At 42.4% G+C, this 10,971-nt stretch overlaps 1 protein-coding gene across 1 annotated transcript in view; it reads right to left on the bottom strand.

The window, feature by feature from the left end:
- Positions 1-426: 426 nt before the first annotated feature.
- necab1 (N-terminal EF-hand calcium binding protein 1) overlaps positions 427-10,971 on the bottom strand; it is a 31,829-nt gene continuing 21,284 nt past the window's right edge. The window contains exons 7-13 of the mRNA XM_041955538.1: positions 8,275-8,381; positions 6,958-7,070; positions 6,034-6,087; positions 4,142-4,254; positions 2,938-3,015; positions 2,280-2,371; positions 427-633 (exon numbers count right to left, since the gene is read on the bottom strand). Of these exons, the coding sequence (XP_041811472.1) occupies positions 605-633; positions 2,280-2,371; positions 2,938-3,015; positions 4,142-4,254; positions 6,034-6,087; positions 6,958-7,070; positions 8,275-8,381 (586 nt within the window). The 3' untranslated portion in view covers positions 427-604. The remainder of the gene's footprint in view (positions 634-2,279; positions 2,372-2,937; positions 3,016-4,141; positions 4,255-6,033; positions 6,088-6,957; positions 7,071-8,274; positions 8,382-10,971) is intronic.

Genomic DNA, 10,971 nt, shown 5'->3' with positions numbered 1-10,971 from the left:
TATATCGCCTTTATTCATGACCAACGGATTGCTATCTCAATTTGACACATTAAATACAGAAACAACAGAATAATGGTTTAATGAGCTCCCAGAGCTGCTACAATTGATACAATTAACCCTGGCCTCTCTCTCTCTCTCTCTCTCTCTCTGTCACACACACACACACACACACACACACACACACGCACGCACACACTCACTCGCTATGTCATGCACATTCACTGCACGCTTCAGTTCTCACGATCCACCCTGGGCTGCGGATGATGTCACGTCACACACAGTGATGATGTCAGATCATCAGAGGGTTCTCCGTCTGATGAGGTCATTGCTTTCATGACGCCACAGCGTCGTCTAGGAGTGTCGACAAACACACACACGCGGGCTATTTCAGCTACCACCTAACTATGAAGGAACATGGAGGTCATAAAATCGAAACTAATCACCATGACTTCACCAGTTGTGTTGAGTCAGTGTGTATGTGTGCATGTGTGTGTGTGTGTGTGTGTGCGTGTGTGTGCGTGTGTGGACTTCCTATTGTGTTAACACGTGGCTGTTTGCTCTCTGCATCCATCAGCGACGATCTGTGGAGGGTGCTCGTCCACTTTCAGTTGTTGTTGAGGACCCACCATGAGGCTGCAGAGGAGAGGCAGAAGAAGAAGAAAAAAAAAAAGATTCATTGACCCCCCAAAATGACCCCAATCAATTGGACACTAAACACATTTTCCTCACACACACTGTGTGTACTTTGTGTATTTGATAAATCTGCTCAGCACCGCCCTCTGCTCTGCTTGTGAGTGGTAGGGTGAAGCGGATAATGGACAAGAAGGGCTGATAAAATTGTCAGAAAAGTGGACAAAAGCAGATTTAATGAAGTGCGATGATCAGCAGCATTCGTCTAGTTTGACCAAAACAAAACGAAGTCAACTAACAAAATAAATAAAAACAAACCAATAAAAAAGCTCAACACAATAAATTAGAGACATACCCCCCATGCCCCAGCTGACACAGAGGAAAAATTGCATTATAACTTTGAAGCTTATTAAGATTTTGACATTATTGATTGAGACTGCTGCATCCACTCTGTAAGAAGGAACGCTACCGCAGGTCCTCTATTCCTGTATAACTGTTAGAGTGTTCAACTCCAGCGATGCTTAATGTAGCACTGGGTCCATACTTAGACTGTTTGCACTGATGTGTGATTTTTCATACACGAATTACCTGGTGCAATATTACTTTTTTTGCCACTCTCATTGACTACTCCACCTATCAATACTTGTATTCTACTGTGACATATATATATATATATATATATATATATATATATATATATGTGTGTGTGTGTGTATATATGTATATGTATATATGTGTATGTATGTATGTATGTATGTTGTGGCCTTGGTTTTTTTTTTAGTTTGTTTTGACTTTTCTATTTGTCTCTGTTCTGTTTTTTCTTTTCTCTCCATGCAGGGTGTGTGTGTGGCAGCAGCCGTGGCTGGTTGTGGCACTCACTCTCTCCCTGAGATTCTGGCAGACGAGGCACACCTGGTCTCAATTCCCACCAATCGGCTTCTCCATATAAGACCGGTCATGACTTCACTCCTGTGCCAGATAATTCTGTCCTGTTTGGTAGAGTCAAACGGTTTCCTGTTGTATCCAGGGTACCAGATGAGTTTTTTGAGATATCACCTATGTCTTCTTGTATTTTTTTCCACTGTGTGCCCTCGCCCCAGTACTTTTCCCTGCGTTCAGCTGTTCCAGCTCCCAAGCCAGCCAGTCTTCTGCCACCACCACCTGTGCCTGTTTTGCCAACCTGTTTCCATGAAAAACACTGAACTCTGTGCTGGTGTCTGCCTCTGCCTTAGTGGGTCCAGAACAAATTCACTTCCATAACATATATACTTATTATTGTGCAATAGCATAAATGCTGTAGTCACTTTATCCGTACCCACCATGTGCAGTATAGTTTTATGCCATTTTTTTTTGTTCTTTGTGGCAATATATATTTTTTACATATTTTTTTGAGAATGAACCTTCACACTCAGTATTTATCCAAATCACACATTCTTTATCTGCTCCTTCCAGCATTTCGTTGAAGTCTTACACATTTACACATGAACCGCTGACATCAAATATCTCCCAGCACGACGTTCTGGTATCTTTGGCTCCTGCCTAGAATTTAAAATGAAGCTCCGAGGGTGCGCGGATCGTTTTCCCGCACAGCTTGCAGCATGAGTGTAAGCTGAGTGTAATCAGACAGGAGCTACAATAAATGTTCTTACCAGGGACCAACATGGTGGTTATGGCCTCAGGAGTTTCCAGGAAGTCCACATTCCCCCTCTGGAAGGTCTTACTGTAGTTGGTCTGCAGGTGACTGTGCAGAGGAGAGGAGAAGATTTGCTTACTGATTGAACCTAAACCTCCTGATATTTCAAGCCAGGTGGTTGAAACTTCTTTTAAAACTGGAAAAAACCTAATATAAGAGGAAAATGTGATTTTTAGGAACTGGGATGACTGGGATAAAAAAAATTAGGTGACTTGCAGTGACACGTATGTTCAGAAATTTAAGATCTTGTGAATGAGATGAACATATTATTTCCATTAGTCTACTTCTATATTGTAATTTGACATTTGAAATGCATGTCTTCGTCTTCGTCTTCTAATTTTATCCTTATTTTACTGCTTTCAGGGCCTTTCTGGGCTGCATCCTTTAGGCAGTGAGTGCGTAGCCCCCAGCCATTAATAGCGTGCAGGTGAGGTTGGGATCCTCTCTGTATTGTGACACTCATTAAAGCTTCACAAAGTGCATGGTCGCTGATCACGGCGTGAAGCAGACCCTCTCTCACTGAGTTCAAGCCCTGCACAGAAAATAATTCGGGGTTTGTTTGAACAGGCCACGGCGCATTAGTCACGATGCATATGGTGCAGGCGAACACTTACTTCTTCCACACGTTGTTGTGCTCCCAGAATTCATAGAGAATGAAGCGTGATTCATTTGCCAGCCGCTGAACTGCGATGCTGCCAAATGCAAAACAAGAGAGAGCACAAGTCATGCAATCACAAATTAATGTGCTACATCGTGTCCCCCAGCCCTGCCTCTCTGTCTGAGCTGTGTCCTCACATTATGATCAGACAGCGTTTCGTCAGAGGATTTAGGACTGAATATTTAGAGAAATGGTCATGACTAAGCATGTAAATGTCCTGCTGTCCTCTAGGCTACTGAATGTTGCCTGAAAGCAAAGTGACAGTTAATCTGACGAAGTTTGCCACAGAGTGTCAAGGGGTGACAAAGCTGATCTTTGGCGGGAGAAAAAGAAAATGCAAATATTCTTTCATCTACTGACCCATTGTGTTTTAACAGGAGCCGTTTCACTGATGATTGATTTCTGTTTTAAAGATGCAATGTTCAAGAATTGGCCAACTGAACTGTTGCGCCGAACAAATAGGGGGCTGCATCACCAGACCAGCCACTAACTGCTGCTTACTGTATGGCTGTAGCTACAAGCTGCCTTTGGCTCAATTAGCTCATTAGGGATGCTGACGATGAGTTAATGAGGCAATTGCACTCATCTTAGTTTGGTGAAAGAGAGTAATTTGAATTCAGAGGGTAAACGGTTGTATTTTCCTGTTTTTTAAGAAAAACAAGTGTGAGAATATTTCCTTTACAGACATCCTGTGAGTTAATTTTGTTAATTTATTAGACTAAAAAGCAAAGAAAGCTTGTGAAATGTAGCAACCTCACTGTTCACGTACATCTCTACATTTACACTATCAGACTATCGCTGCTTGAGGTACAAAGTGGTATTACAAGACAGGACGTGCTGCAGCTAGCTGGCTAGCATGCTAGCCTCAGTAGAATTTGCTTCCGAAGGCTTTACAATTTATACAGCATGATTTGACCCCCAGTTTGCATAAATAAAATCTCCCACCAAAAAACCCTCTTTAATCTAGGATGCCTCCTCCAGGATGAACATGCAACACAAATAACACATAAAATACACCAACAAAATTTTAATTTTACATTTCCTGCTCTGGTTTTTCCTTTTTCTTTTGGATGCCTCTTTTTTTCTCAAGGCCCCTCTTCATAAAACCCTTTGCAAAAAGCTTAAAAACTAGACAGAAAAAAACAAGAGCATAAACTGACTGTAGACATCCAGTCTGGGCGCAGGCACACTCCATGTACTGTCTGAGAGCCAAGCGAAACTCCTCCAGCTCCTCCTCCAGCACCGAGAGCTGCCTCTGGACTATCAGGATGTGCTGCGGAGAGAAAAACAATGAAAGGCACGCAGAGTCAGAAGGTCAGGGTTTGCCTTTGGGGCAGGGACGGAGTCTGACGGTGGTGGAAGACGTTCTGAGATTTTCTGGCCGGGTTTCACAGCGGCTCGGTGTGCTGCCAGAAAACTGGTGACTAATGCAGAACTGTAAGGTGAACACTGGGACCTTTTATATTATGATTTATAATACCTATAATTAAATGTCCTGGCATCAGAATAGGACCAAGAACATTTACACAATATATTTTGCCCTGTTTTCTTGCATTTTGATACCTGATGGAGAACAACTAAAGTCTATAAATCTATTGCTGTTTAAAAGTGTGAACAGCAGGGAAGATAAACAGGACGACCTGGTCTAATCATGACAATAAAAAGCCTGCTAATCATTTCCTGCTGATGAGGAATTGTTGACAGAGGCGGAGAGGCTGATGGGAACAGGAAGTGATCCGTCTGCCCGCCAGCCAAGGTAGGCTGTGCGTGTTAATGATGTGTGTGTGTGTGTGTGTGACGGATGAAATGCCTCAGGATAATTTGGGAGACACACACTCACACAGTCCAGCAGACGTGTGCACTCACGCATGTAAACACACACACACAAACGCAGTCGCACCATCACACGTCAGCGTCGGTCATGACTGGTTTCCTCTCTGTGGCACAGTTATTCTCAGTGACACACACCAATTACATATTGATTAATTCACACACGTGCTGGACGGTCCGCGTCGAGCTGGTGATGCAACATGACAGTGCCATGTAACATTCATATGCATGGTTTCACTTGTGCCATAGTGCTATTATATTTCTGGTATATGTATTGTGATGCTGACCAGTTCTTAAAAAAAAAATGCACGCATGTGAAATTCATGATTTCAGATGAACAGTTCTCTGGTTGCAGCTGCTCTAGTGCTGATTTTTTTCCACTTTTATATCATTATACTCTGAATACCTATGGCTGGAAAAGACGGCTGATGTCGTCATCTTGAAGCTCAGGGGAAATTCTGACGGACATTTTTCGCTATTTATTCAATTTTAATATATATATTTCCTTTTCATTTAAAGAACAGGAACATTCCTTTAAGCTGCTCTTAATAATTGGTTTTAGATGATGCAAACCTTCTTCTCCCTCTTCATGTGAAGAGAAATCCTCCTGCTCTGTTTGCACTGGTCTGCTGATTGTCACTGAGTCACTCGTCACCTAACGAGAGTTTCCCAGCCATGAAATGAGTGATACGAAGCTTGGACGGAAATAACAGCGTCCCTTTGCTCTGGCATGTGGGTGCTGAGGTTAAACAGAGAACGATGACATGCACAAAAACACATGTGTGCTGTGTATTCATGGTTAAATACACAGTCACTTTGTACACAAGCCTGGAGGACATTTAACTTTCCAATCGATTTACACTGTAAATATATATTTTAGCATAAATGCATTCATTTATTGGCCATAAAGCATTGGTATAAAGTATTACCAAGCTATTTCATAGGGACTTTCTGTCTGATATCTCCAAGTCTGCTCCCTTATTGACTGTGAGCTCGTCTTCAGAACTGAATATTGAGCCTTAAACAGGAAGATTAAAGATAAAGACAGACAATGCAAAGGATGCGGGTGAGTCGCCCATGTCAAGTTACTTCCCTGCTGTTGCTATGACAACCGCTGAGCGGTTATTATCAGCGTGGCCTCCCTCTCAGTAATACTCCGCCACGTGAGACCAGAGTGACACAGAGTGGTCACCGCAGCAACACAGCAGAAAAGTCCATCAACACCAACCGATTTGCTCTCCAGGACCTCCTCTTCAACAGGCTCCAGACGGATCTCCTGTAGAACAAGAGCAAAGAGTACACATGGATCAACACCTTCATCTGAGTTCACACACTGTTTCACACATTCTCTATCAAAATGTCTTAAACCTGCAACAGCTGGCCACTTGGGGGCAGCAGAAATGCAATCCATATTTTAATATAAAAATATTGATTATAGCTGCTTAAGGACCAAGTCATTGGGAGTCTGTTTTCATTGTTTTTTGCTGGTTTGGTCCAATTAGTCAAAACCACTAAATATAAAAACTATTTCATACCATCAGCCATCAACTTAACTTTTTACTTTCTAATTGTCTTTTTTTCTTCATGCTTCGATGCACTTTCACTTTCTACTTTGATTTTATCTTTAAGGTATGTTTATCATATGTTCCTGTTTCTCTGCTGCACAGCCAACTGCCCTTTTGGGGAGAAATAAAGTGACTGATTGCTTAAATGATGACAATGAAGGATCAAACAAAAATAAACCAATCCAGTAAAGGGTCAAAGCTTTCCTGGCGTCATATTCAAAGTTGGTATACACAGGTGCACTGTATTTGGAGCTTGGAAACATCTTCTAATGTGTCGGTTTACAACAGATTTCATGCTACATTCAGCACACGCAGAGAGCAGCTGTGAGAGTTTGTGTGCAGCTCATATTTGCCGTATACTTCACATATGTGCATGCGTTTGTACGTGGGAGGGTGTTGGTGAGTTGAGGTAATTTGTTGATATTGTTGTGAGGCCACTCGCAGTGATTTGTGGTTAATTTGCGATGTAAAGACCAGATGGGGGCCGGAGATGATAAAAATAACAGAAGCTGAAGAGAAAAAGAAGAGGAAGGCAGGAAGGATAGGAGAGCATGCAGAGAGGCTGAAATAAAGGAGGACACCTTTTGCTCTAGACGATCGATAAGCTTCTGCAGTCTGTTGACCTGGACCATCCACTGGCTGTCTTCATCATAAACACCTGGTGGAGACACACAGAAGCTGCAGCAAACATCGGCTGAATTTTAAACACATTGATCTTTTTCAGCTGAACACTCTAAAGTATGGCCAGAAGACATTCCTTTTATGTAATGCAACGCATGCCCATGGTAATCAAAAGAGTAGCTTTGAGGCCTGTAATGGACGTTTATACAGGCTCTGCTGATGTGTCGCAGATCTCCTAGCAACCACGGCTGGTGCCATAATGGAGGGCTAATGGAAAACCTGACTGTGTGCAAACAACAGTTAAATGTATAAAACAAACCAGGCTGGAAAAATATAGATAACTGGGGAAAAAAGACATCTATAGTGTGAATAAAAGACAATTAATTCATCAGTGACACAAGCAACAAGCAAAAAGTAAATCTAAAATGGATCTCCACTGATGGCAACAATCTGTGAACACTACAGCTTTGTCCCAACTCCACACTTTCAACTGAGGTTGTCAAAAGTATTGATACTTTGATTTCCACAGCGGTTGTTTAAAAACGACGTGATCTCCATTAATTATACATTGAATTGTATCGAAAATACCAAGGCTATACAAAAAAGATCTACAACAGGGAAGAAATATCAGAAAATAATAATTAAAAAAGAATTGGCATTTTAAATGTGTTGGTTTGTATTCAGTGATTCTTTCTGTAGCAGCACTGAAAAAAGAGGTAAAACATTAAATATCTTGTCTTTGTAGTGTTTTCAATGGAGTATATGCCAAAAAACATCAAAAACATGATTTAAGATGGCATCAAATCAACATGTACAACCAAACTGACACACCTCTTTAATTTTATCAGTAATAATAAAACAGAAAATAATAACAATGGGCTTTATCTGTCAATTTCCATTTGCACTGGGAGTAAAAGACTCAGGAGGAGAACCTCCACAGGAACTCTGTGGTCATTTCTGCCTTCATTCAGCTTCGAAGTGCCGGAGCTTTTAGTGGCTTTGGATCGACACACAGGAGCACATGAGGACACGACTCTCCTCCTTAATAAGTCTCTCACCCCTGTTTCTCTCTCACACCTACAGGACCTTCCCTCCCCTCCTGTGCTCGGCTCTCTGGCCTGTGGTGACACGCTGACTCTGCCTGAGCAGAGTTTTTGCTGCCGGCAGCTACAAGACGACACAACGGCAGAGTGGAGCGCAGTGGCATACCCTGAAACACGGACGTGGTACCGCTGAGTTACACAAAGAACACATAAAGACACCTGAATTGACGAGACTGAGGAGAGGGTTGTTGGGAGAGAGGCTGCTGTTCCTCTGAAGCCTCCGATTGGAGCGTCGACCCGACCACTGGATGGACAGAACCTCTGGCTTCAGCGGGCCCTGCCTGGAGGCAAAACAGGGAGATGATTACTCAAACACAGCGACATTTGAGCACATTTAAATCTTTAAACTTCTTGTGACTTACAAGCTTTTCTATGCTGATATTAAATCACTGTTTGTTCTGTGATTTTTGTGACACACACCAAATAACAGACGAATCCAACAAAAAAGACTCTGCTGACTCTCAAAAATAAACACAAATTGTGACTTTGTGACCCTAACAACATAAAAAAGAAGCAGAGGAGGAAGTGCAATATGAGCGATTTATTCTATGTACTTATTGGTGGCAAAAAGTGAAAAACAAGAGATAATGTGGAATTTTCACCTTTAATGAATATAATGTGTCTTGTCAATGTTCAAAGGTGAGATTGTTTCTTTAATTTGAGAAGATGCCAGGTGGCTGAAGCACACAGTCTCATGAGTCGACGCTCCAAAGTTGTCCGGGCTCACGTTATACTTGTGTGTTGTGTTGGTCTGACAGTGACGCTAATCTTAGTGACAAGGTACATGCAGCCGCAGGGTGACATCACCTAAGATTTATCTTAGTCCTGTCAAGTTGTTCGGCCCAGTGCTTTGACAAGACCTCGGGGTGTCTGAGGGGATGTGCGTGTGTGCAGGTGAATGCGCACGCACGCGTTTATGTGCGTGCAAATGCAGTTCAGTGCAGCATGTTCATAGGACTCATAATGACATTTCCTGCTTGTTTTGGGGGTTCTGGCTCCATCTAACAAGCGCATTTAATGGCTATTTAAAGGAGTAGTTTGACATCTTTGGAAACACACTTATTTGCTTTCTTATCATTAGTCACCAGGAGACACCACTCACAAGTCTGAATTAATAAGGAGCTACAGCCAGGAGACAGCTAGCTTAGCTTAGCACTGGACAGGAAACAGAGAAACGTCTAGCCCGGCTCTGTGTAACACAGATACATCAAGGAGAGCTGGATACTGCATTCAAACTGCAGCCCACTCCACCCTACCCTAGCTGGGCGCATACTTGGCTTTTTAGATTGACGTATACATTACACATCTTTTATAGTGTGATGTAACCACAATCTAAAATAGTGAACTCCTAATCAGCTTATTCTGAATGATCTCCTTTTGTTTGGGCGACTGCAGTTGCTTCATATGATGCCACATATAAGAGATTTTAAATGCTGCTTTCCACGACTGGGAGAATGGCTGGGAGAATGCCATATAATTAATCCACTAGCTGTAGTCAAGTGTGTGTATGCTTGATGTATGGAGGAGGAGGAGGAACCGGTGGCGGGTCCCTCTTGTTCTGCCGGTGAGTCATACCGTTTTCTCGGCTACGCAGCAACTTTAATTGCAAAAACCGTCTGAGATGGGTAATAGAGCAAAGATCAGCAACCTTTGCATCGTCATGTTCCTCCCACAGCCTTTATGTCAACTGAGAGGGAGGAAGAGGAGGTTAAGAAATGAAGAGCAAACTGTGTGGCCAGAATTGGCAGATCCAGGACCTTTTTGTCTGTATCTCACCTATTCTGCTTTCAATTGAGACGGAAAATGAATGATTTCATTTTTATGTCTGAGGTTATCTATTGGGCAAAAACAACGAACTACCAGAAAGAAAGTAATATCACCTTTGAAATGAACGGCACAACTTATGAATACAAAGCTTCGCTCTGAGTCATACCGTGCGATTAAGAATGCAAGCTCCCATTCCTCCTCTTCACACATGTAAAACTGACCACAAAAACCTATTTAAAGCCACCAGAGAAACAGCCAGATCCTCGAGATGTTTGCAGGAACAGAGTGATTGCATTTAGATGCATGGGGGAATTTTTCAAGTGCAGCAATTCAGAGAAGGATGCTGGAGGAGAGGAAGCAGCTCTGGGAGTGAGGGACAGTCACACTTTGAAATGACATGAGAGGGAAATGGAGAAGAAGAAACACTTAGAGGAGGTGAGGAGAGGGAAGGAAAGACAGAAAGCAAGTCTCAGATTGCCTCTATCCAAGCCCGTCATTTTCTGCCTTTGAGAATAAGAGTAATGGTGAGAAAATCCTCCAGGGATCCTTTTAAATTGAACTCATGCAAAAACATGTTGGACCAAAGCTACTGTGCAAAGGAAGCTGTGAAAAGTATAGAAAGTTCCTATAGCTGACCCTCTCCCCAGCCATGCACAACGCCAACACTGGAATAGACTGTTTCCATCCTTCCTGTTGCTATGCACAGGATGCAGTTTATCAATGCCAAAAACACGTCTCCTTTCGTGATTGTCGTTTCTGTCGACTACAAATTGACTGTCAACAGTTGATTATATCAGCTGTAGCTAGCTGGCTAACTCCGCTAACTTTACCTCCATGATTTTGTTGAAAATGCAGTTTCCAGCTGACTCGACTAAAAACAAGACCCTTTTAAAAGCATCTTAAATATATCATGCTAAAAGACTGAAGCCTAAGCTGCACAGCTGAGGAAGATTCAGAATCCTCACTAGCTGATGATCAGGTCAGAAGACAAAAATAAATAAACAGGGTTGTTTGGTTTCAGATGCTCTTTATCCAACGAGCCCTTTGCTAGAAGCACATGTTCAGAGAAAGTCATCTTTTCAGTGTGACGATGTATAGAACAAC

The sequence above is a fragment of the Chelmon rostratus genome, chromosome 16 (assembly GCF_017976325.1).
Source record: "Chelmon rostratus isolate fCheRos1 chromosome 16, fCheRos1.pri, whole genome shotgun sequence".
Taxonomy (NCBI): domain Eukaryota; kingdom Metazoa; phylum Chordata; class Actinopteri; order Chaetodontiformes; family Chaetodontidae; genus Chelmon; species Chelmon rostratus.
Note: the sequence above shows the minus strand (reverse complement) of the source record. Positions and strands in the feature narration are given on the sequence as shown.